This window comes from Bidens hawaiensis, unplaced genomic scaffold (assembly GCF_021521415.1).
Source record: "Bidens hawaiensis isolate Kalapana, Puna unplaced genomic scaffold, B.hawaiensis_p1.1 tig00033274_1, whole genome shotgun sequence".
In the NCBI taxonomy this organism is placed as follows: Eukaryota; Viridiplantae; Streptophyta; class Magnoliopsida; order Asterales; family Asteraceae; genus Bidens; species Bidens hawaiensis.
In genome coordinates this window covers 127,839-154,259 of record NW_027495708.1, presented here as the reverse complement: position 1 = coordinate 154,259, position 26,421 = coordinate 127,839, and the positions used below count along the sequence as shown (strand labels likewise).

At 37.3% G+C, this 26,421-nt stretch overlaps 2 protein-coding genes across 3 annotated transcripts; one reads left to right on the top strand and one right to left on the bottom strand.

The window, feature by feature from the left end:
- The first annotated feature begins 562 nt into the window (after positions 1 to 562).
- On the top strand, positions 563 to 15,447 carry LOC143584756 (E3 ubiquitin-protein ligase UPL1-like). 2 transcript variants are annotated; one of them, XM_077066730.1, is made up of 17 exons: positions 563 to 749; positions 1,615 to 1,710; positions 1,801 to 2,007; positions 3,169 to 9,993; positions 10,097 to 10,597; positions 10,677 to 10,994; positions 11,083 to 11,287; positions 11,383 to 11,663; positions 11,759 to 12,048; positions 12,154 to 13,282; positions 13,729 to 13,875; positions 13,957 to 14,037; positions 14,123 to 14,348; positions 14,430 to 14,569; positions 14,707 to 14,813; positions 14,889 to 15,060; positions 15,146 to 15,447. In XM_077066730.1, exons 1-16 carry the CDS (start codon positions 717 to 719, stop codon positions 14,989 to 14,991), a joined length of 10,689 nt encoding a protein of 3,562 aa, XP_076922845.1. In that variant the 5' UTR covers positions 563 to 716; the 3' UTR covers positions 14,992 to 15,060; positions 15,146 to 15,447. The 2 variants fall into 2 exon arrangements, with proteins under 2 accessions (XP_076922845.1, XP_076922844.1); XM_077066729.1 differs by having other exon boundaries at positions 3,169 to 10,014.
- Positions 15,448 to 15,972: 525 nt separating this feature from the next.
- On the bottom strand, positions 15,973 to 18,418 carry LOC143584755 (uncharacterized). The gene is made up of 2 exons (XM_077066728.1): positions 16,748 to 18,418; positions 15,973 to 16,074 (listed from the first exon to the last, which is right to left on the bottom strand). Exons 1-2 carry the CDS (start codon positions 18,416 to 18,418, stop codon positions 15,973 to 15,975), a joined length of 1,773 nt encoding a protein of 590 aa, XP_076922843.1.
- Between the last annotated feature and the right edge of the window lie 8,003 nt (positions 18,419 to 26,421).

The following is a 26,421-nucleotide window of genomic DNA, read 5'->3' as shown; positions in this document are numbered from 1 at the left end:
CATCCCGTCACAAAACAAGCAACCAACAAGCGTGAACTTTTTTCACTAATGCCGTCACAGTCGTAACTCCGATAACATAATAACTTTCTTCCAAATGACCATTTCGATACCTTTCCTAATTCTGCGTTTCATAATATACATCGGACTGATCATCATCAATATACCGTTAATGTTTCAATTTCAAACGTTTATTACATACAGTTTGTTATCTCTATTCACCCGACCTACATAACATATTTCACTATAATCAAACTATTGTATAAAAAATCATGACATAACATGATTTTTAGGGAATATAGTTACAAATTTACCATGGTTAAATGTGATAATGCTAGGGCGGTGAAATAGTTATATATAAAGAAATCAATCCTCTATGCTTCCTTTCTTGTATCCAAATCGTTCTTAAAACTATAATAATAATAATAATAGTAGTAGCTTGTTGCTTGAGTAATTCTCTTCTCTTTCTCCTGGCTTTGTTCTTCCCTTTTTTCTCTCTTAATAATAATCCTTCTGCACACACACACACACACACACACACACACACACACACACACACAACCCTAATTCCCAATCAATTCCGTAAAAACCCTTCCGAAAACCCTCGATTCGGTTGATTGCTTCAATCTCGATTCGATCCTCCGTCATTTCGATTAGACCTAGCCGCTAATCGTACGATCAACGATTCGATCAATGCTATTTGTCAGCCTGATTTCAATATGAAGTTGCGTAGAAGGAGGCAAACAGAAGTGGTTAGTTTGTTACTTCCTAACATATTATTATTTGTTTATTATTTATACTGTACTTGTGTAATTGAGTGTGGAAATTTAGGGTTTATTTGTGATTTTGATGATGAATTTGAGTGAGACTTTGGTTAATTGATTGTGATGATGTTAGTATTGGATGCATGAGGTTTTGATGATGGATTGTCACTTGGTATATACAGTTGAAACTGCATGTTGATGATTTAGTTTTGATAGGAACTGATGAAGTGATGATGTATCTTTTTTGATGTTTGTTTATTCAATTGTGTGAGTTTTGCTTAAAGTTAAGTTATGTGTGTAGAGTTGGAATGATTAAGTGTTGTGATATGATTTGGTATGCGAACTTGAATGAAATTGCATGTTGACAATTGAGTTTGGATAGAAACTGATGAAGTGATGATATACCTTTTTGGATACTTGTTTATTAAATTGTGTAATATTTTTTTAAAGTTAAGTTACGTGTGTAGAGTCTGCGTGATTACGCGTTGTTTCGGTGTTATGATGTGATTCGGTATACATAATTAAAATTGCATGTTGATAATGGACTGAAGAAGTAATGATCTACCGTTTTGGATATTTGTTTATTCAATTGTGTAAATTTCCTTGTATGTAGACTCTGCTGCATGATTAAGTATTGTTTCAGTGTTTTGATATGATTCAATATACATACTTAAGATTGCATGTTGACAATTTAGTTTCCATAGAAAGTGATGAATTTATGATCCAACTTTCTGGATATTTGTTCATCCAGATGTGTAAATTTTCTTTTAAAGTTAAGTTATGTAAAGTATGCATGATTACGTATTATTTCAAATTTCAATGTTATGATTTGCTTTATTTTATTGTGCATCAGCCTCCCAAAATTAAGTCTTTCATCAATGGTGTACTTGCTGTCCCACTTGAAAATATTGGAGAACCCTTGAAAAGTTTCATTTGGGACTATGAGAAGGTGAGTCTAGAAACCTATTTGATTTGTTATGTAACTATTGCTTATAGCGGAGTAGATTGTAACTACTGACATATATTTTTGTTAATACAGGGAGACTTCAATCATTGGGTTGATTTGTTCAACCAATTTGATGCCTTTTTTGAGAAATACATAAAACCGAGGAAAGATTTGCATGTTGAGGATGATTATTTGGAGTCCGACCCTCCTTTCCCAAAGGAGGCTGTTCTGCATATTTTGCGTGTTATAAGAACAATTTTGGACAACTGCACAAATAAGCACTTTTATGGCTCTTACGAGGTAAGTTCTGTTTATAGCTTCTTGATTTATGTGACTTGCGTGAAATTACTGCGTATCAGTTGAGGTCTGTTAATTTGATTCTGAAGCGTTAATAATCTTCTTTAACGCTTTGATAATCCATAAATTGTTATATTAAGTATCCAATTAAGCAGAAGAGATGAATCTACCTTTTTCAGACTTGCCTTCAATGATCATTTTTTTTTCTTGATTTGAAGGGAATTTAAACGATTAACGACCACTAATATTGCATGCTGACGTGCGCGCATGAACACACAGCTAGAAATGAATTATATGACTAACATTGCATGAACGCTCAAGAGAGAATGAGAGATTTGCTATACCTCATTTTCAACTTTTAGTAATCTTAACGTTATTCAAAGTTGTCTGATTGCTATTTTAATGCTTTACTTTATTATTTTATAAGAGTAACTTAATAACCAAGTTTCTTAAGTGTCTCACTAAAGTCACTGGAGTTTTATTTTTGTATTATAAATAACCTTTTTTTAAGATAAATGAGACAAATGAACATATATGAATCTTGTTTTTTGCTATTTCGTGATTATATTTTTCCAATTTGACTTGAATTGAACAATTACAGAGCTAGATATTATCTATTGTTTATTTATTTCTTTATTTTATTTTATTTATTTTTCTACTTTCATCTCATAGTTCAAGTTAATTTGTAAAATGAAAATAATATCAAGTTAGTTTGAAAACACATAATAACTAAATAGTGACCAAGATTCATATATGTATCATTTGACTCAATTTTTGAAGTGTTTTAACATTTATATAAAAGGTTTTAACATTTATAATACAAGATTGGAACACCTGATAAAAGTTGAGTGAGTTAAGAGTAACAAGAATATCTTAAGTTACTTTAGTAGAACACTTTGAAAATTTAGTTAGTTACTATGGTAAAATTTTTCCATTTTATGTGAATTTTGTGCATCCTGGTTTTTTTCTCTCTCTATATGTATCTACAATATATATTGTATTTATTAATTCCATTTTTATGTTTTTTTCTCTATCTGTATCTACATTATATTGTGTAATTAATTCTATTTTTATGTGAATTCTGTGCATCCTGTTTTTTTCTCTATCTGTATCTACATTATATTGTGTATTTTATTTGTTAATTTTTTGATTATTATCATGCAGCATCATCTATCTTCTCTACTGGCTTCAACGGATGCAGATATTGTTGAATCCTGTCTGCGAACTCTGTCATCTTTCTTCAGGAAATCAATCGGGAAACACATAATAAGAGACGCGTGTCTTAATTCAAAGCTGTTTGCTTTAGCTCAAGGTTGGGGCGGGAAAGATGAAGGGCTAGGATTGGTTGCATGTGCTCTAGAAAATGTAACCGACCCGGTAGCTCATGAGTTGGGTAGCACCCTCCATTTTGAGTTTTATCAAAACTCTGCTGCAGAAAAGTCAACCCAAGGGTTACAAATTATCCATTTGCCTAAAGTCGACACTTACGAGAAGTCTAATCTTGAACTTTTTCACAAGTTAATCGAGGAGTATAAAGTACCAAGTGGTTTAAGATTCTCACTTTTGACAAGATTGCGATTTTCACGAGCTTTTAGCTCGTATAACTCCCGCCAACAGTATACGTGTATTCGGTTACATTCGTTTATAGTTCTTGTTCAAGCATCTGGTGATACTGATGATTTGGTTTCCTTTTTTAACACCGAGCCTGAGTTTATTAACGAACTGGTCACGCTTTTGAGTTTAGAAGATGCGATTCCTGAGAAGATTCGAATTTTAGGTCTGTTTGCATTGGCTGCTCTTAGTCAAGATCGTTCTCGCCAGCCGGCTGTCTTGGCAGCTGTCACATCTGGTGGACACCGTGGCATTTTATCGAGTCTTATGCAGAAGGCTGTTGACACCGTGATTACTAAACCCACCAAACCATCTGTTCTGTTTGCTGAAGCGCTACTCTCGTTAATCACGGTTTTAGTTTCTTCTTCTTCGGGGTGTTCCGCTATGCGTGAAGCAGGATTTATACCTACCCTTTTGCCTCTTTTGAAAGACACAGATCCTCATCATTTGCATCTAGTCAGCAGTGCTGTACATGTTTTAGAAGCTTTTATGGATTACAGTAATCCAGCTGCTGCTTTGTTTCGCGACCTCGGTGGGTTAGATGATACAATTTCTAGATTGAAGATAGAAGTTTCTCATGTTGAAAATAGCACTTCGGTTCAGATGGACGGCTGTTATACTCCTTCATCTGACCCTCATGCTTCTCCAGCTATGATGTCATATCACAGGCGGTCGTTAATGAAAGCTTTGCTTCGTGCTATATCACTCGGAACGTACGCCCCTGGAACCACTGCTCGCGTTTACGGGTCTGAAGAAAGCTTGTTGCCGCAATGTTTACTTGTGATTTTCAGAAAAGCTAAAGAATTTGGTGGCGGGATGTTTTCACTGTCGGCGGTTGTGATGAGTGATTTGATTCATAAAGACCCGACTTGTTATTCAATTTTGGAACAAGCTGGCCTTCCATCTGCATTTTTAGATGCTATAATGGATGGTGTGATTTGCTCGGCTGAAGCTATAACGTGTATACCTCAGTGTTTGGATGCATTATGTTTGAGTAACAATGGGTTTCAGGCTGTTAAAGACCGTAATGCTTTAAGGTGCTTTGTGAAGATATTTACCTCTCGAAATTACCTTCGTGCCCTTGTGGGTGATACTCCAAGTTCATTGTCTAGTGGGCTTGATGAACTTATGAGACACGCGTCTTCATTACGTGTGTATGGTGTTGATATGCTGATTGAGATTTTGAAAGCCATTGAGCAGCTCGGTTCTGGACCTAAAGCTGTTTCAACCACCATGGAAGCTTCTTCTGTTCCAATGGAAACGGATGGTGAATCTAGCAAGAGTGAAAATACTGAGAATGCTGAGGCTTTTCTACCTGAATTTGTTAATAATGCTGCTCGTTTGCTTGAAACAATTCTTCAAAATTCCGACACATGTCGGATATTTGTTGAGAAAAAGGGAATCGAAGCTGTCTTGCAGTTATTTAACTTACCTTTAATGCCCGCCTCTGTTTCTATGGGACAAAGCACATCGACAGCATTTAAAAACTTTTCGCCACATCATTCTGCATCTCTTGCGCGAGCATTATGTTTGTTTTTGAAAGATCATTTGAAATTGACAAACGAGTTACTGATTTCTCTTGGAGGCATGCAGCTTGCACAGGTGGAAGATTCCAAAAGAACAAAGGTATCTAGATGTCTTTCTAGTCTTGAAGGAATCTTGTCTCTTTCTAATTCTTTGTCAAAAGGGACGACTAATCTCGTGTCCGAACTCGGGACTTCTGATGCGGACGTTTTAAGAGATCTTGGAATCGCTTACCGGGAAATACTCTGGCAAGTTTCAATTGGCTTTGATTCTAAACCAGATGAAAAACCTAGTAATGAAACAGATACCGAACCTGTTAACGTTAATAATGCCGATACTGCCATTGTTGCAAGTGATGATGATACAAGTATGCCCGTGGTGAGGTACATGAACCCGGTTTCGGTTCGTAACAGTTCACACCCGCATTGGGGTTTAGAACGTGACTTTGTTTCAGTGGTTCGGTCCGGTGAAGGGTTTAGTCGGCGCAGCCGACGCGGGTTAGCCCGTATACAAGGAGGAAGAACTAGCAGACATCTAGAAGCCTTACACATTGATCCAGAAGCTTCCATGGGTAACATTGAGTCAAGTTCTTCACATGATATAAAGAAGAAAAGCCCCGAAGTTCTTGTTATCGAAAATCTTAACAAACTTGCTTCGACTATACGTTCTTTTTTCACCACTCTAGTAAAAGGGTTTCCGTCATCTAACCGCCGAAGGGCGGAAACGGGATCACTAAGTACTGCTTCAAAAAATATTGGGACTGCGTTAGCTAAGATTTATCTTGAGGCGCTTGGTTTTGCCGGGTACACGACGGGTTCGGGTCTTGATATGTTGTCGGTTAAGGGTTATTATCTTGGGAAAGTGGTGGATCACATGGCGGCATTAACGTTTGATAGCAGGCGACGTATTTGTCATACGGTTATGATAAATAACTTCTATGTTCAAGGGACGTTTAAGGAGTTACTCAACACTTTTGAAGCTACAAGTCAGTTGTTATGGACATTGCCCTTTTCTGCTTCGACATCGGGTAATGAAAATAATGATGGAGGTAAATTGTCACATAATAAATGGTTACTTGATACCTTACAGAGTTACTGTCGGCTTTTAGAGTTTTTTGTTAACTCTAGTTTACTTTTGCCATTAAACTCTGCATCTCAAGCTCAGTTGCTTGTACAACCGGTGGCTGTCGGGTTATCAATCGGGCTATTTCCTGTTCCGAGAGATCCGGATGCTTTTGTTCGTATGTTGCAATCGCAGGTTCTCGATGTAATACTTCCTGTTTGGAATCATCCTATGTTTCCAAGTTGTAATCCCGGGTTCATCACAACAATAGTGACACTTGTCACTCATATATACAGCGGTGTCAGTGATGAAAAACGGACTACTGGCAGTGGGTCTGGCGGCGGTAGCCAGCGGTTCATGCCGCCGCTTGACGAAGCGACTATTGCCACCATTGTGGAGATGGGGTTTACTAGGGCAAGAGCAGAGGATGCGCTAAGGCGGGTTGAAATGAATAGTGTTGAGATGGCAATGGAGTGGTTGTTTACTCATGCTGATGATCCTGTACAGGAGGATGATGAGCTGGCAAGAGCACTTGCTTTATCTTTAGGAAACTCATCTGAAGTTCCCAAAGCTGATACCAACACAGAAAAGTCAACTGATGGTCAAACAGAAGTGGCGGAAGCCAAGACACCAGCACCGTCTATTGATGACATACTTGCAGCGACTATGAAGTTGTTTCAAAGTAGTGACTCTTTAGCTTTTCCCTTAACAGATTTGCTTGTTACGTTCTGTAATCGAAATAAAGGGGAAGATCGCCCGAAAGTGATGTCATATCTCATCCAACAGCTAAAACTTTGCCCACTGGAAACTGCAAAGGAAAACAGTACATTATGTATGATATCACACACGTTGGCATTATTTCTTGCTGAAGATGTAACCGCTAGAGAAATTGCCGTGAAAAACGGTATTGTGTCTATATCGATAGATATTTTATCAAAGTTTTTAGCCGAAACCGAGTCACATAATGAGCTTTTGGTACCAAAATGCATCAGTGCTCTTCTTCTGATATTGGATAATTTATTGCAGTCCAAACCCAAAATATCATCTGAAAAGTCAACTGATGGTCAAACAGAAGAAAAGAAATCGACTCCGGTTTATGTTGACGAGGAAAAAGTCAATAAGTTTGAGAGGATATTTGGGAAATCCACTGGTTATCTTACTGTTGAAGAGGGTAGTAAGGTGGTTAATGTTGCGTGCGACTTAATCAAAAGACATGTGCCTGCTATTGTTATGCAAGCTGTTTTATTATTATGTGCGCGTTTGACAAAGACTCACACTCTAGCTTTACAGTTTCTTGAAAAAGGAGGTATGATTGATCTGTTTAATATACCAAAGACGTGCTTTTTCCCTGGATATGATACAGTGGCATCTGCTATCATCCGCCACCTAATCGAAGATCCTCAAACGTTACAAACCGCAATGGAGTTGGAAGTAAGACAGTCCTTGAGTGGCAGCCGTCATGGTGGTCGTGTACCGCCACGCGCGTTTTTAACATCTATGGCACCTCTTATTTCCCGAGACCCTGAGGTGTTCATGAAAGCAACGACAGCTGTATGCCAGTTGGACACGACAGGTGGCAGAACCCTAGTAGTATTATCCAAAGAAAAAGAGAAAGAGAAAGAGAAAGAGAAAGAGAAGGATAAACCAAAATCTCAAGGTGTTGAAATCGGCCCTGAAAATAAAGCTCAGGATGGGTCTGTAAAATGTGGCAAAGCCCAGAAAAAGATTCCCGCTAATCTTACACAGGTTGTTGATCACCTGCTTGAAATTGTAATGAAATACCCTTCACCCGGGGAAGAGTATGGTAGATCTGATAATGCCATGGAGGTAGATGGTAATGCGGTAAATAAGGGCAAAATGAAGGTTGATGATACACCGAAAGAAGTCGATAACCCATCTGAAAAAACAGCTGACGGGCTAGCTAAGGTGACTTTTGTTTTGAAGCTGTTGAGTGATATTCTGCTTATGTATGTACATGCGGTTGGAATAATATTAAAACGTGATCTGGAAATGCATGGTGGGATTGTGCATCATGTTATGCATCAACTGTTACATCCATTAGATAAGTTATCAGGATCCGATGAGTGGAGAGGGAAGTTATCTGAAAAAGCTTCATGGTTTTTGGTGGTTTTGTGTGGTCGGTCTGGTGAAGGGCGTAGGCGTGTCATAAACGTACTCGTTAAAGCTTTGTCTTCATTTGCCACATCAGCAAGCAGCTCATCTAAAAACAGTTTGGCGCCTGATAAACAAGTGCTTGCTTTTGTTGATTTGGTTCATTCTATTTTGTCAAAGAATTCGTCTTCTAGTAATGTAGCGGGGTCTGGGTGTTCACCAGATATAGCTAAAGGAATGATTGATGGAGGGATGATTCCATGTTTATCGAGTATTCTTCAGGTGCTGGATTTAGATCATCCAGATGCACCAAAGGTTGTGAATATTATTCTTAAAGCTTTAGAAGGGTTAACGCGTGCCGCCAATGCGGTGGAGCAACTTGCATTATCCGACTTAGTTAAGAAAAAGTCTGTTAGTTTGGGTACCGAGTCTGATAGTCAAACAGTCAATACTTCAGTCAATCAGGTACCAGAAGGTGGTCAAAGTAATAGTCAACATGGGATTACTGCTACCGATGATGCTGAACAACATAATGAAGAAACAAATCAAGATGGTGATCATGAACCAAATTTAAACCAGCCTGCAGAAATAGATGAGATGGAAGATGGTGGTGTTTTAAGGGAATCTGATCAAATTGAGATGACTTTTCATGTCGAGGGTCGGGGTGGAGGCGATGGTGATGAAGATGATGAGATGGGAGATGATGACGGTGATGACGAGGATGATGACGAGGATGAAGATATAGCCGAGGATGGCGCTGCTATGATGTCATTGGCTGACACGGACGCTGAAGATCATGATGAAACAGGATTTGGAGACGAGTATAATGATGAAATGGTTGATGACGAGGATGATGATTACCATGAAAACCGTGTGATTGAGGTGAGGTGGCGAGAGACTCTTGATGGTGTTCTTGGTCAACCAATGGCTGATAGTGGACTCATTGACATTGCTGCAGAGCCGTTTGAAGGAGTCAATGTTGATGACCTTTTTGGTCTTCGAAGACCTATCGGGTTTGACCGTCGCCGCCAGCAAAGCAGAACCTCGTTTGACCGAACTGGTACAGATGGGAATAATGGGAATAACAGTCTGCAACATCCTCTTTTATTAAGACCGTCATCACAGTCTGGTGAGTTAGGTCAAATGTGGTCAACAGGTGGAGGGAATTCTTCTCGGGATCTGGAATCTCTATCTGGCGGGGGCTTTGATGCTTCCCATTTCTATATGTTTGATGCTCCGGTTCTTCCTTTTGATCATGTACGGTCTACTGTGTTTGGGGACAGATCTGGTGGTGGAGCACCGCCACTGGCTGACTTTTCTGTTGGCTTGGAGTCATTACATGCAACTACGCGACGAGGGCCAGGTGATGGCCGGTGGACTGATGATGGTCAGCCACAGGCAGGCGGTCAAGCTGCTGCTATTGCACAAGCTGTAGAAGAGCATTTCATGTCTCAGTTAAACACAATTACTTCGTTAGCCAATGATAATCAGCCTGTAGCAGAACCTGCCAATAATGATGCTCAGCAGACTGAAGTCCCACATGGTGATAATGATCAAAATGCTATTCAGGTGGTTGAGAATGCTGAACAAGCACTAGAAGCACAAGCAAGTGGGCCCGGATCTGATGTTGCTAACGACGTCCCAGATAACCATGATAACATGGAAACTGGGGAAGGAAATGTAAGTTTGAACGAGCAGCAGGTATGGTTTGATTATCATCACCTTCTAAAATTTGTATAATAGTTCATACTTGAATTTTTCTAATGATGATGTGTCATTTCAGGAATTGCCAGCACCCGATGACGAGGCAAGCAATAATATGCACAATGTTGATGACTTCAATGCTGATGTTGATATGAATGCTACTGGAGGGGATGTGTTACCTTCAGTAGGTGTAATTGAGGAGTCATTATCTGAACAGAACACTCAAAATGATGATGGTCAAACCGGCCAAGCAGATGAAACTGGTGCAACTAACATAGCCCAAAGTACAAATGGCATAGATCCAACTTTCTTAGAGGCACTACCTGCAGAACTTAGGGCAGAAGTTTTAGCCTCACAACAAGCGCAAACGGCCCCACCTCCAGTTCCCGCTCCTGCACCTACTCTCACTGCTGCTGAAGAAATTGATCCTGAGTTTTTAGCTGCTCTTCCTCCAGATATCCAAGCAGAAGTTTTAGCCCAACAGCGTGCACAACGGGCTGCACATCAAGCCGAAGGCCAGCCTGTTGATATGGATAATGCTTCAATTATAGCCACTTTTCCAGCTGATTTGCGGGAGGAGGTTTACTTGAAATTTAAAAGGTTTAAACATGCTCGTTTAACAATTGTGCTTAGTATTTGTTTTTCTTTGTGGGTTGTAGGTGCTATTGACTTCTTCAGAGGCAGTTCTGTCAGCATTGCCATCTCCATTACTTGCAGAAGCCCAAATACTTAGAGATAGAGCTATGAGTCACTATCAGGCTTGTAGTTTGTTTGGAAACAGCCATAGACTTAATAATAGAAGGAACGGGTTGGGATTTGATAGACAAACAGTTATCGATCGGGGAGTTGGTGTTACGATAGGACGAAGGGCGTCTTCTGCTCTTCTGGAAAGCTTGAAAGTTAAGGAAGTTGAGGGGGACCCACTTTTGGATCATGATGCTTTGAAAGCATTGATCAGGCTTCTTCGACTTGCACAGGTGATAATTAGTTCATTACACATTAGTTATGAAGTATATGTCTTTTTTTATTATTAAGTGTTTGACTGGTTTGACTTCTTGCTGTCAGCCTCTTGGGAAAGGCCTCCTGCAGAGACTCTTCTTGAACTTATGCGCGCATAGTTATACACGCGCGGTTCTTGTTTTTCTTCTACTGGGCATGATTAAGATGGAAACTGAAGGGCCCGCAACAGGTGGGTTGAAAACAGTAAATTCTCAGAGGCTTTATGGGTGTCAGTCTAATGTTGTTTATGGTCGATCACAGCTTTTAGACGGTATGGCTTTTTATTTAAAAAATATTATTTGAATTTTCATTTACCATTTCAAGTTATATATTTGTTGATATTGATGCTAGCATGTTCTTTTACAGGTCTCCCACCACTTGTACTGCGTCGGGTGCTAGAGATTTTGACATATTTGGCTACAAATCATTCTTCTGTAGCTAGTTTGTTGTTTCACTTTGATTCTTCACTTGTTCCCGAGTCTTTAAATCTCATACATCATGATAAAAAAGCCGATAAGGGAAAAGAGAAGGTTGTTGAAGGGGAAATATCTCATCTTGTTGGATCTGAGAGTGATATTCCTATATTATCATTTATAAAGCTCTTGAATCAACCTCTATTCCTTCACAGCATTGCCCATCTAGAACAGGTTTTGTTTTTTATTAGAAGTGGTATTATTGACCAATATTTGGGCTCTAATGCTGTTAGGCTTGACTTTTAATGTAATTTATATATGTGGTGCAGGTTATGGGTCTACTTCAAGTGGTTGTATATAATGCATCTTCAAAGTTAGAAAGCCAAACTCACACCGAACAAGCAGCCGCCAGTTCTCAAGGTCCACCTGGTAATGAATCTGCAAGTAACCCACAGGGAGATTCTTCCTCAGCAGGAGCAGAACCGAATCAAAATGATACACCTGTCAGTGAAGGGCTGTCTACGTCAGATGACCAGAAAACTGTCAACATGTTTGACATCTTCATGAAGCTTCCACATTCTGATCTTCAAAATCTATGCAGCCTTCTTGGCCACGAAGGGTAATATAAACATTTAGGTTGCAAGTTTTTTTTTCTTTTCTTTTCTTTTTGGGTGTTGCACATGCTGAAAGCTTAATGCTTGCTTAAATTATTCATGTTTGTTAGGTTGTCTGATAAAATCTACCTGCTTGCGGGTGAAGTTCTGAAGAAATTAGCCTTGGTTGCTCCATCACATAGAAAGTTCTTTATTACCGAGCTTTCAGATTTAGCTCATAGTTTGAGTGGGTCCGCCATTCAGGAACTCGTCACACTAAGAGACACACACATGTTGGGACTGAGTCCGGGGTCCATGGCTGGGGCTGCTGTTTTAAGAATCCTGCAAACACTTAGCTCACTCACTTTATCTGATACCGATAATAATTCCAAAAGTGATGACAACAAAAATGATGACAATCAAGAGCACATTACTATGTGGAAATTAAATCATTCACTTGAGCCTTTATGGCAAGAATTGAGTGAGTGTATAAGTGTGACAGAAACACAGCTGGTGCAGGGCTCATTCTCTTCAGTTATATCCGATTTAAATACAAATGAGCATGTTCCTGGTGCGAGTGCGGGTGCGGGTGCTTCATCTTTACCTTCTCTGCCACCTGGCACTCAGAGGCTCTTACCTTTCATCGAGTCGTTTTTAGTTTTATGTGAAAAGCTTCAAGCAAACAATTCTAATCTACAACAAGATGATGCATGTGCAACAGCATGCGAAGTTAAGGAGTTTTCTGGAAGGTCATCACCAAGTGGGACCGGGATTGATGGTACCGTGACATTTGCTAGGTTTGCTGAGAAGCATCGACGATTATTAAATGCTTTTGTGAGACAAAACCCTGGGTTGTTGGAGAAGTCGCTTTCCATGATGTTGAAAGCACCGAGGTTAATCGACTTTGACAACAAACGGTTGTATTTCCGTTCTAGAATCAGGCAACAGCATGATCAACACTTAACGGGCCCTCTAAGGATAAGTGTTCGACGGGCATATGTTTTAGAAGATTCTTATAATCAGTTGCGGATGCGGCCCACTCAAGACTTGAAGGGGCGTTTAAATGTTCATTTTCAAGGTGAAGAAGGTATTGATGCTGGTGGTTTGACTAGAGAATGGTATCAATTGTTGTCAAGGGTCATATTTGACAAAGGGGCTTTACTTTTCACAACCGGAGGAAACAATGCTACTTTCCAACCGAACCCTAATTCCGTTTATCAGACTGAGCATCTTTCTTACTTCAAGTTCGTGGGCCGTGTGGTAAATTTATAGAACTTTTTTTCTTAATAAAATTTAGGGTAAGTTACAGTTTTTTGTCATTTATGTATGGGTAATAAGCACAAAAAATGTCTATGAAGTTTATATGTTTACAAAGAAAGAAAAGCGTGACTACATATGAACTCAGGGACGTTTTTTGTACTTACTGAAGATAAGGATCACTAACTGGTGTTGACTTTTGTGTTAGTTTTTAAAAAATGATCATTTTGCTTTTAATGAGGGTTAAAAACTGTCAGTAGAAGTTAACACAGTTAGTGGAAAGGATGAAAAGTGTGACTGCATAAAACTTCAGGGACATTTTTGGTACCTGTTGAAGTTAACGGACACGATATGCAAGCTAAGCCGGTCCCCGTACATAAGGACTGACTGTAACCCTAAAACTTATGTTTTCAGTTGTTAAATAACAGGGTTTTGCGTTCTTGTTATAGGTTGCTAAAGCTTTATTTGACGGACAACTTTTGGATGTTTACTTCACTCGGTCGTTCTACAAGCATATTCTAGGTGTGAAGGTAACATATCATGATATCGAGGCTGTTGATCCCGACTATTACAAAAACTTAAAGTGGTTGCTCGAGGTTAGTACTTTTAAACACACGTTTATACTCTATACAAAATGTACTTTATTATTAATATGGTTTAACTGTTTCTTGCATCAGAATGATGTCAGCGACATACTCGATCTGACATTTAGCATGGATGCTGATGAAGAAAAACACATCCTCTATGAGAAGACAGAGGTGTGGATCTAGACTTGTACACAATTGTAAACCAAATAAGAAAATTGAATATTAAATTTTATTCTTTTATTTTTGATATGGATAGGTTACTGATTATGAGCTGAAACCTGGAGGAAGGAATATAAGGGTAACAGAAGAAACGAAGCATGAATATGTGGATCTTGTTGCAGAACATATACTAACAAATGCAATACGTCCTCAAATCAACTCATTTCTAGATGGTTTTAATGAGTTGATACCGCGTGATCTCATTTCTATATTTAATGATAAAGAGCTTGAGCTGCTGATTAGTGGACTTCCAGAAATCGATTGTGAGTTATCCTATTGGTTTTATAAAAACAATTCATAATTTGTATTTCAAGATCCTTAAATCTGACTTCTTATTATTGCAGTGGATGATTTGAAGGCCAATACAGAGTATACAGGATACACTATAGGGTCAAATGTAGTTATATGGTTTTGGGAGGCGGTTAATGCATTTAACAAGGAAGATAGGGCTAGATTGCTTCAATTTGTGACGGGTACATCAAAGGTATCATAAAGATTGATAATAATTATTTTAAAAGTAGAACACACAGACATGCATACATATTGATGGTTTTTTATAGGCATAATTCACACATATGTATGTATTATTATATAAATCTAATATATGCATATTTGGCTCAGGTTCCATTGGAAGGTTTTAAAGCATTGCAAGGCATATCGGGCCCACAGAGATTTCAGATTCACAAAGCTTATGGAGCTCCAGAGAGGCTGCCATCCGCTCATACTTGGTTTGCGTTATTTTTTATGCTTATTTATTGCTTTTGGGGAGGTTTTTTGTTTTCTAATTCATGATCTTTGTGCAGCTTCAACCAACTAGATCTTCCTGAATACACAACAAAAGAACAGCTTAAGGAGCGGTTACTACTGGCGATCCATGAAGCCAGTGAAGGTTTTGGATTTGGTTAATGATATCCAGCTTGATGTTATGGTGTTGGGACCAGTAGCACCCGAGTCGGCCATTGCTTTTATGTAGATGTTAGTTTCACTCCTTCACTTTATTTTATAACCTTTGATGGGTTAAAGGAATGAACAATTTGGGGTGTTTTTTTTTTCTTTGCAGATAAAGAATGAACATTGAAGTGCAATTTGAGGAAAGCGAGTTTATGTGAAGAGCAGAAAGAAGATAATAAGATGACGTCCCGAGCGAGCAATTTGTAGCATGAGAATGTGGGTTGCTTTTCGACTAGAATAAAATGATGTAAATCTTAAGTCTTTTTTGGTTGGTAGCTATTGGTAAATTTGGTTATGCTATTTATGGTACCTTTTATTTTGAAACTTTGTGAAACCATCTTTGGTTCATTTTTTAATTTCTTTTTCAAAAAGTTTAAATCATTCTTTGCAGATAATACCTGCGTAACTTATTTTTTTTAATAAATTATGAATATGTTTTACTCATCAGTGGCCACCTATAATGTATTCTAAAAATCAACTTTGATTTTTACCTGCTTAGATTAGGTAGGTATTTAGATTTGCTCTAGCCTCCAGCTGTGAACGTTAATTGAATATTTGTGGAGCAACTACGGGGTTTTGTTAACAGGTTGCATCTATCGCCTGCCCTCTTCGGAACCTCAAATAGGCGCCTTGTGCGTTTTATCGCCTCTTTTAAGCTCCTGTTACTCTTGGGCTCTTGGCCATATATGTTCCAAACAGCTGTATAGTGGCTCCTCTTGCTTAACACTCAATTAGTTAAGTCGGTTTAGTCTCCATTGTACTTAAAACGCTATGACAATGGATATTAGATATGCTTAGAATATAAACATAACATGCTAAAGTAACGAAATTAAAGTTTGTTACATCAAAAAAGTTAATTTAAAAGTTATTTACATGTTCAATATGGAAGATTGAACAAACTTACTACTAGCAGTCAATTCATGCTATAACACACACCTACTCAGTTTTGATCTCTTTCGGTTCATTCAAAACAAATTCTACATACAAATCCTTAATCGCGATGACAACAGTCGTTATCAGTGGCCCCATTATTGCACCCTGCACCATTCATATATCATTCCAAAATAGGCATTAGACATCAATTGCTACAGATTTAATATTTGGACAAATTGCATATGAAAGTAATGTAATCTGGTATTATTTTGGAAGGAAAAAGAGTTTTGATATGCTTTCAATTCTGACACTACATGAAAATAATTAGATTTTGGGTTGTCATATGTAACATGTTTAATAAACAGGTCGTGTTCGGGTTGACAAGTTTAACTTGTTTATAAGCAAACATGGTTAGTATTACAACTTGATTACAACCCGTCAGTCAGTTAGATTCGTTTAGGGAAACAAGTCATGTTTGTGCTACTCGTTTAAATAAACAGGTCGTTGACACAAATAAATATATGGGTCAAGTTTGGTTCAACAATTCAACCCACCAACCCGATACGATTGACACCGACTTATTTCAACCCTAGATTAAAAGTAATATAGCTTAGTAAGGTAAGCTTTTGGGTTGACATATCCACCCGTTAAATGGGTCATGCTCAAGTTGACCAGTTTATGGCCCGTTTATCACAACCTGTCAACCCACTAACCCGATACGATTGACACTATGATCAAAGTACCTATATATGAACTGTAATTATATGACACAGAAATCAGATTACTTTTTATGCAATTTGGCCAATAGATTATACAAACTTTATTAATATTCATTTACCTCGAGTGCAGACGGGAAAATCGCAGCTCCACCGATGATACTAAGCCCGGTAAGATACGGGTTATGACCCGGTATATGCTCTTGAATCTCAGTATCCCCATAATCAATAAGCACTGCATGAATAATGGGCAAACATACAGCCACTATATACCTACCTTCCATCACCAACTGCAAAATCGCAGGAATCGTTGCGAAAACATATGGCAGCAATGGGAAAAATGGGCTAAAAATCGCAAGTAATGTGGACACATACAAGAAATGAATATTAAACAATCTAAGCAACAAACAAGTCAAACACCCCTGAAAGAATGCAATCTCAGCTGTGGCTAAAAGTATGCCCGAAATCGCCTTATCTAGCACTTCAACACACCGAGTTCTAACATATTTCGAAATAGGCAGCATACACATTACTTGTTCGGTTACTCCACTCGAATCCGACGTTATTAACGCGTATAAAACCCATATGAAAACCATTGACTGTGACAGAAAACTGAATAATCCAGCTGCACCCGTCACAATTGACTCGATGACCACAAATAGCAACCGTGTACTCCCACCCAATATCGACTGGCCACTCGCTAACACGCGTTGGATCACATCTTTCCCTTGAAACGCAATCGCTTTCGCCTTTTCGATTATATCTTCTCTACTTATCAACACTTCTTTAAAGAGCGCGCTAACCTCGGGATAAAGCTCGGCCCATTCGCCATTCTTGACCCGTTTTCTTAAATTCAGAATCTTCTCTGTAAACGGGCTCGTTTTGGTTAGCGCGGTCGATGGTGCAGACGAGTTAGTTGATCTTGGTGCCATAATATGCTTCATTTCTTCTACGATCTCAGTCATATTATACTGCACTGCTAAATTATCTATTTGATCAAACACAGTCCCATAAAACTGTGTGGTGTATTTAGCCACCAATGCTCTCACATTATCCTCAGACATCCATTCTGTGGCATAATTACTCTCTTCCACACGCGATTTAATCGAATAAACCGCGTCTTTGCCTTCGACGCCAATCTTATAAGAAAAAAAGGCGGTGGCAAACAGACTGCCAAAAATCATGGCCATTATTAATCCAATGGCCACTATTGTCTCCAGCCTTTTTAACACCCCGCGTGTTAAAAAGGCTGTGTGGGGGGTCCGCTTCAGACTGTAACTTTTAAAAGACGAAATCGTGCCCCCCACATTTCGAGACGTGATCATAAACCCTAACCCTAACAACGTAAAAGCCCCAAGCCCCCCAAACTGCTCGTACGCCATGACGAAAACCCATAGCGACACTAGTCGTCGCAATATTACAGAAAATCCGCTTTTTCGTCGTCTTGGGTGGTTATAGTTCTTCATTCTGTGACCGATTATTTTGCAAATGAGGTCTTTAATTTCGACAATGGTGCCGATGAAAGCCCGGAACATGGAGGTGGGGACGGCAAGAAGCGTGTCGGTGAGGCCGGAGTTCAATGGCTCGGACCAGAATGAAACAAGGGTGTGATGGATGCCTCTAAGGGGGATGGAGCAGATGACCGCCCAGAGGAGCGGGCGGAGGTAATAGTCGAGCAGTCTGCTGACACCGTAGAGGACGAAAATGGCGAAAGCGACGCCTGCATGGGCCATGGCAATGTAGAGGGCGAGGCGGATCTGCGGGTCGTCGGTGAGGGAGGAGCCGGGGTCCATGTCTTGGGGTTTGAGGCCGGTGGCTGGTCGGAACATCGGAGTTGAGTTTTGGCTTAATTAAGGTGGGCGGGATGATCAGGAGATGATAATATGAATGTTAATGGAGGATGATTGATTAATTTAGCTGAGAGAATTTGGGGAAACTGAAGGTGGTGGTGGTGGTGGTGGTGGTGGTGACATGCACCCATATATAGCCATACCCATAGCCAATTATTTATGCACTTTATTAAAATTTATTAGGAGTCACTCGAGATTTGCATATATATTAAAAAAAAAGTTATCGGGTACTACCGTGTCATCCTCCCAGCATGGAAATCGACCCCTTTCATTTGGGTAAATCCCTTTTCTACAAGTCTTGCTTTGTATCGTTCAATCTTACCATTAGGCTTATATTTTATTTTATAGACCCATTTTGAGTCGATAGCGCATTTGCCTTTTGGTAAGTTTTCAAGGATCCATGTTCCATTTGCTTTCAAGGCTTGTATTTCCTTTTCCATGCATCGCCTTCCTCCATTGTTTATCCTGTACAGCTTGTTTAAAGAATTTTGGCTCATCTTTTGAACTGATGGCCGCCAAAAAAACTTTGTGATTTTTAGTAAATTTTTCATAAGAAACATAATGAGCTATAGGGTGCACCGTGCTCGACGAGGGGGCTTGATCGGATGTGGGTAAAGCTTGATCAATATATGGCGGTAGATCAACAATGAAGACATCAAATTGCTTGGGTCGACTTTTGTTTCTTTGTTGTCTGATGGGTTTAGAAGTTTCGTGACCGGTAATATCAGTGTGTTGATAATTTTGTGATTCATTAGCTTCGGTTTAATGTACTGTTTCTTGATTATTCTCAATGTTAATGGCTGGTTCGTCACTTGGGGGCTCATTATTTTCAAAAGGAATAGATTGGGTTTCATTTTGGGGTTCAATTTGGTCTAGAGTTGGAATAGATTGGGCTTCATTATGTGGTTTAATTTGGGCTTCAGTGGGAACAGGTCCATCACTTCGGGATTCAATTATGTGAATAACATCCAGATCGTTTCTTTGGTTCCTATCTGTGGAGTATCATCAATTTCTTTATAATACCAAGATGGAAAGCTAAAAAGTCTTTCATTTTCTTGCTTATCAATTGGTTCAGCATTACTATACGGAAAGAAGTGCCCAAAGAATTTAACATCCCTAAATAACACAATTTTATTTTCAACTGTATCATAGAGTTTATACCCCTTTGTTCCCGGTGGGTAACCCAAAAAAATGTCGGGCTTCCCCCTTAATTCAAATTTATCTCCCTTGGTATCTGTATTTGGAAAATATGCCACACACCCAAAAACCTTCATGTGCTCATATTTGGGTTTTCGTTTGAAAAGAATTTCGAAAGGTGTTTTGTTGTTGTTGGTTTTTGATAGAAGACGATTTATTATGTATGCGGCTATCATGACACATTCACCCTAAAACATTTTTGGCAAATTCGCCTCGAATCTAAGGGCTCGTGCGGTTTCGAGAAGGTGCCTATGTTTGCGTTCAACCACACCATTTTGTTGAGGTGTGTGTGGGCAGGTGGTTTCAAGAAGAACGCCATGTTCGTTATAAAAATCTTGCATTCGGTTAGAGATAAATTCACCCCTGTTGTCACAACGAACTCTTTTAATTAATTTTCCAAATTGTGTTTTCACCATTTTGTGGAAACTAATTAGACGGTCCGAGGCATCAAACTTGTGTTTTAGTCAAAAGGAAGCTAGAATCAAGCACTAATTTAGAATAGGTATGTCATTGGATGGATTTAATAATCGAATAACAAGTAAATTTAAATTGTTGAATACACATAAAATAGACCAAAACATTTATAATGTAAAACGTTTTTCCAGATAATTTAATTAAAAGTTGAACAAAATGCTATTTTAATTGAGTTTTCTCTCAAATAGGTGTGTAGATAAAAAAACAGTGTAGTTTGAAAAATATTTACTTATATGGGTAGTTTTCTCTTTCTATTTTATACTTAATAATCTGAGTTTTCTTTACTCAACATATGACGTTAGTTCTTATCCAAGTTCCTCACCCAACAAGATTCCAGCGACCCCTTGTTTCCTCCTGCGAATAGCATAGCATTATTAAAACTCACAATGATGATCAAACAGACCATCTCACCACAAGTTCTTCACTTAGTTTAACCTTGATTATGAACTTTAATGCATCATTGAAGCCAAGAGTCACCTTTTTGCCATTAAGAATATCCTTATCTTTCTGCATATGAAAGAAAACCAAAGTGTTTGTCATCAAGCATCAATATCATTGACTGAGAGGCGGGTGTCTATTATTGATTGTGATTTCTTTTTAATATTTTTTATTTGATGGTGATTTTGTAGAGCTTGAGATTTATAAATCGTTGAACTACAATACTAACTAGGATTATTTGGAGCATTTTTGTTTAAACCATGGGTCTTTCTCCTCACCCTTCACAATCTATTTTTTCAACAGAGATTGAATTACAAGACTGAGATTTTCTACTGCAAACCTGTACCGGCAAGAGACGGTGGCGACACCGGTGAAAGTTTGTTTCGGCACTCGGCATGTTCATCACGGCTTTTAACTTTAATTAGCACTTTACCCGTCCGGTGGACGGGAAGTCTAATATCACAATAAGATAACTTTTAGACCATCTTTCCTTTTATTTTGTGAAGTTGGTAAGAAATAACAAAAACTAATTAAAAAAAACATAAACGGGATAATTAAGGGAGAATTTACTGGGTTTTTTTTACCAACAAAACTAATTTCCATTACCAAAATAACACAATTACTCTTTCAGCAAGGTGCTGTCATAATTAAACGAGTTTGACAATCGCTAAAATAGTCCCTAGATTCACCTTTCCTACTATTAGCATAGTAACCATAGTACATATTCCATTTAGAGAAACTACATCTGTAACCATAGTCACCATAGTGACTCAACTAATCTTGTTCCTATTAAGTGGAGGAGAGTGCTAGTTCCAATTTATATCATGTCGTTGCCATCTTCCATTTAGTTACTTCCTTTTGCTCTTTATTTTGTTTTTTTTTATATATAAAAGAACAAATATATATAATCACCAAAGCTTTTTTTATGTTGTAACACCATAATTATGCCAAAGATTATATCTTGATTCTTGTCATGATATGCACTTTTTTTTGAACGATCAACAAACATAGAATGCCTAGGTACTTCGTATGGGGTGACCCAATGATAAAAGGCCACCGCCAGCTAGCCTAACCAAGCCATACAGAGCCCTTAAGCGTCTCCAAGTTATATCAATTCTAGGAAAACCTATCCGCCCGAAGGCCCACTGATGGTAAAACCCGAACGCCATCAATATCCATTTCAATAATTTGCTCCTTTTTTTATCAAAGCGTGAATTACCATTATGCCCTTATGCTTTCCTTATCAATATTCCTTTCAATTTTTTTCTTTTCCAGATTTCTTCTTTCTTCATTTAAAAATTATTATTGACCAACTGTAGGTGACACCATCTTTCTAGAATGGTCTTCAATCTTCCATACCCTACATTTTTGGGTACCAAGAATAATAATCTTCATAGTTTTGCATTAATGAAAAAGTAAAGTTAATAATCTCTCATTACTTAAAAGACCCAGAGTTAAAAACCTATTATAGTCTGGTAACATGCGTACTTACTGTTCCACTTTGATCTCTATATATGAGTATCCATGGTTCCATATCATAGCATAATGAAGTCAGGGGTAGACCACTTAAACTCCAACGAAATGATAAAATGAACCACGTGCACCCCCAATCACGATTTTTTTACACGCATTACAATCTAGTGGCGGTTTACCTGAAATTAAAGCATTAATGTTTGAAAAGGATTCAGACAAATACCATATTGGAAGTGCATTTTCTCTCTTACTTGGTTTAAGAGAGAAAATGCACTTCCAATAGAATAGTGGTCATCAATAAAGTCCAAAGCACAAAGACCATTCATATTGTAGGAATGCAGCTTGTGTTCTGATTAACAAAAGAATAAATAAAACATTACTGAGTATATAATGCAGCCTTCTAGAGACTCGTGTAGTAAGAATATGGTTTATAACAACAGTAGGGAGCCTGCATATCACCATAAAATCAACTTATAATACATGCATTTCCTAAAATTAATTTAAACTATTTTGTTTATAGAACCTGTATAAAGTTGCAACCTTGGTTTACTTTCAGGATGTCTGAAGATTTCCCATGTGAACCGTCTTCTACCCAATACGCAACTCTGTTGTTCCTGCTGCATGTAAAAGGCATCAAAATCAGAATTATTGTCCTAGCACATACATGTTATCTAAAGTATTATAATCAATATGTTTCTGGTTGCTTTGTCCACGTGCAATTTGTTGCCTCAATTGTGGCGTTCTCAGGTTTGTTGCCTATGCCAACTCACCATCTGCTGGTTCTCTTTCCAAAACTTTCTAAAAGTCTCCTTTCACTTTAAGGGTTGCCTGTTATAGAATAACAGAACCACAAAGAAATGAACTCAATATATAAAAGAAACAAATTTGGGAAACACTTGAAATGCTCACCTTCATAGTTTTAATAGCTTCATTAGCCAGGTATGTTCTGAAGAAGGAAGAACCGGTGGGATCTTCAATTTCTTCCAATCTAAGTTGCCTAAACCTGCAAAATATATAATAATTATGGGTCAATCATCGTCTAATATTTCATTAATTTCACTCCATTCATTGCAAAGCTGCAAATATTAATTTGGTTCGAGTCAAAAAGGGCTAACGTCAACCAAATTGATACATTTTTTTAAATGGTCCGTTTTGACCCATGCTCATTTTGCTCATAACCGTTTTGGCCCGTTGATTTATTGGAGTAACCAAAATTGACCTGCTGACTAATATAAGATGACCTGAGTGAACCCATACACTTATTTTTTTCACTCAAGTCAACGCATTATACAAAATGTGATTGAGAACCGTGCCCTTGACGTGGAGATAAATGGTAGAGGTGGCAAGATGGGCGGGTCGATTGAGTTGGATAATGGGTCAAAACGAAACTGGTAAGGTAGCCGGGCTGGACTCACAAACACTTTTTCTCCTTTATATATATATAAAATTATTAATTGCTAAACCAATAGGGTTACGATAATTATCTAAATTATTTGGCATATTCAACCGATTCGGCCCATTAAAATGGCACAACTATCTTTGTTTGCATTCTCAATAAAAACGATATTTGATTAAGATTAAAGTTAACAAAAAAGTACCACTGTATCAAACCTTGCCGGTGACACCAAGAAATCACTTCCTAAATACCACTGTATCAAATCCAAAATAAAAACAAATGATTAATGTATCATTTATTATATTTAGAGATGGTTGAAATGCAAAGAATAACTTTGTATGCCCAACACGTTTTACTTCATTACTTTTTAACCGGTTTTTGGTTAGTTACATTCGTTTATCTATGATTAGTGATGTTCACTCGTTTAAGTTAGTGAGCCATTTGTTTATATTGTTAACGAACGGATGAACATATATAAGCAAACACGAACACAAAAATGTTAGTTTAATTGTTCACGTCCTGACATTTATTCCGTTAAAGTTAAACAAACAAACACGAACATGCTCCATTCGTGTTTTTTCGTGTCATTCACAGGCCTAATTAATTGATAACATGAAGTAAATGAGAAGGTGACTTACAATGATGTGAACAACCATTAGTTCTTCTAGGTCTTGTCCTTCCACTTGTAAACATTTTCACAAGAAGTTCAAGAACATATAAGATATAAATAAAATGTTATAATAAGTCCTTAAAATGAATCTGAATACCAAAACAATGACAAAAAATATTCACCTGATGGAGCCACTTCTGGTGGTAAACAAATATGTGTTTGTTATAGTGGTTCACCTTCTTCATTGTGTGCATCTTTTCTTACATCATCCATCTGAATATGATATCTGATAAAGAAACAATTAGCCACTTTAAAATAAATAGAAATATGCATACAAATAGTTCAGCTGTGTTAAAACATGTAGCGTAAATTCGACAAAGCAAGAAACTAACATGAAATTTAATGCATCTAATCGTAGCATAATTAATAAATGAAATATTGAATGCCCTCGAAACTGATCCGTTTAACTCGTAAACAACAATAGCATCTCCAACCGTCTGATTTAAATCCCATATACAAATCGTTACTGGCTGTGCTTACCGAACAAAAACAAAGTACCATGAATACCTTAGATAAAGAATGAAAAGTGCCATTTTCTTCATGTATCCGTCACACATTGTGATTACAATTGTGTTGATTAGAATGCTTGTGATGACCTTTTGCGCATCTGGATGGCAAAAAGGTAAAAATAAATAACTAAATAAAATTGAATGTAAGAATTAACAACAAATATTCATGTGTGCAATAGTTTTTTTTGGAGACAAAACTACAAAGAATGGAAGTAAATAAAAAGTTCAACCAGAAAATAGAATTAGATTATTCAAATGGGAAGCCTTACAAAATCGATAGGTTCCAAGTGATGTGGGTAAACTTCCATTAAGCTAGATAGTTACAACAGGAGCATACATAAACAAAATTTCAATTATTTGTAGATACACAAAGTTTGAATATTCAAACGTAAAATCATCTTCATCAAAGAATGAAAAGACATTGTTGAGGCATTTAATCAAAGAGTTGGTGTGAATTGGAATTCAGAGCAATTTGAATGAACAAATAATATATTAGAGAACGTCAAAAAAGAAGCCTGATTGAAGAATATTACCTTTATTATAAGACTTGTTCACAGTGCCTATATATTGAGAATGCGAAGACCAAAAAGAAGTGTAATAAGCCTAAGCCATAAGTGATTTCCTAAAAAAGCACCGGCGAAATCAACAAGAATTCGTATCAGATGACTCTGATTTCATCTGCATCACGGGGAATGAAAATAAAAATCTATAAATTAAAAGTGAGAAAACTATATAACTTGTTCAAACAAATGAAAATAAAAAATTAAATAAAATATAAAAGTTACATAAAGATTAAAAGAAAAAGAAATAAAAGAAAAGAAAAAAAAAACTAACCATTCATTCATAGACTGAGGACCAAAACTACTACAAAATTAAACGTAAGAGATTAAAAATTCCGTTCTTGGTTTGTTTGAGTTATAGGATCTAAACCCACATGGATCAAAAATAATAATTATAATTAAAAATTTGTACCAAATAATTCCATAATATTCCCTAGCATTGAATGGATTACTTGATAATGTGTACGCAAAGATAGTAACTTTTACGAAAAACGTTCTATATAATAATGCCATTCTCCAATAGAAAAATCATCATATTGTAACCCTATTCATAAACTCCCCACCATTTTTATTCAAGTTGTTTTTTCTTCTAACAAAACCTTGTCACCCTAACAAAGTTTCTTCGGCTGCAAGCCATTCCATAAACATTTCATCTCTTTTCGTAATTTTTTTCCTTCTCACTCATGATCAAAGTGATTTTGTGTTCGATTGATTTTTAAATACAAGTCAAGTAGATATGAGTAGATCATTTCACATCCACTCTCCTCTTCTACAAGAATTCGATTTCTCCTCTCTTATAATTTGTAAGTATTTCTCATATTTTAGCAATTTATCTATAGTTTGCTCATTGATTGTTTACTTAATTGTATTTACATGATTGTGTTATTGTTTCAAATTATTTTATTTAGTTATTACCCGATTCATATATACTCTTTTTTACCTGTTTGATTTATTTTTTACCTGATTCATGTAAATAAAAAGTATTTAACCTTTTTGATTTTTTAATATATATTTGTGATAAAAAATATATTTAAGTCCTAGTTATTTCGAAATTAACCTTTTATATTTCCGAAAATAGATGTCATTTCATATATAATTTTAAATATATAATAATACGTAGCCATGACTTATATATTGTAACAATGCTTTATTATCGAGAGTTTTATTTTTACAAATCTCTATATAGTTATAGCAGCTAACCCGATTTAATTAGCGAAATATTTAATTGA

What these genes read in the sequence shown, in the direction of transcription:
- LOC143584756 (XM_077066729.1), top strand. Translation starts at nt 717, where the DNA reads ATGAAGTTGCGTAGAAGGAGGCAAACAGAAGTG. An exon ending in GCATTGCCCATCTAGAACAG is followed by an intron (nt 11,664 to 11,758) that starts GTTTTGTTTTTT and finishes TATGTGGTGCAG; the next exon opens with GTTATGGGTCTACTTCAAGT. An exon ending in ACTTAAAGTGGTTGCTCGAG is followed by an intron (nt 13,876 to 13,956) that starts GTTAGTACTTTT and finishes TTCTTGCATCAG; the next exon opens with AATGATGTCAGCGACATACT.
- LOC143584755 (XM_077066728.1), bottom strand. Translation starts at nt 18,418, where the DNA reads ATGGACCCCGGCTCCTCCCTCACCGACGACCCGCAGATCCGCCTCGCC. An exon ending in TTTTCCCGTCTGCACTCGAG is followed by an intron (nt 16,075 to 16,747) that starts GTAAATGAATAT and finishes TGAATGGTGCAG; the next exon opens with GGTGCAATAATGGGGCCACT.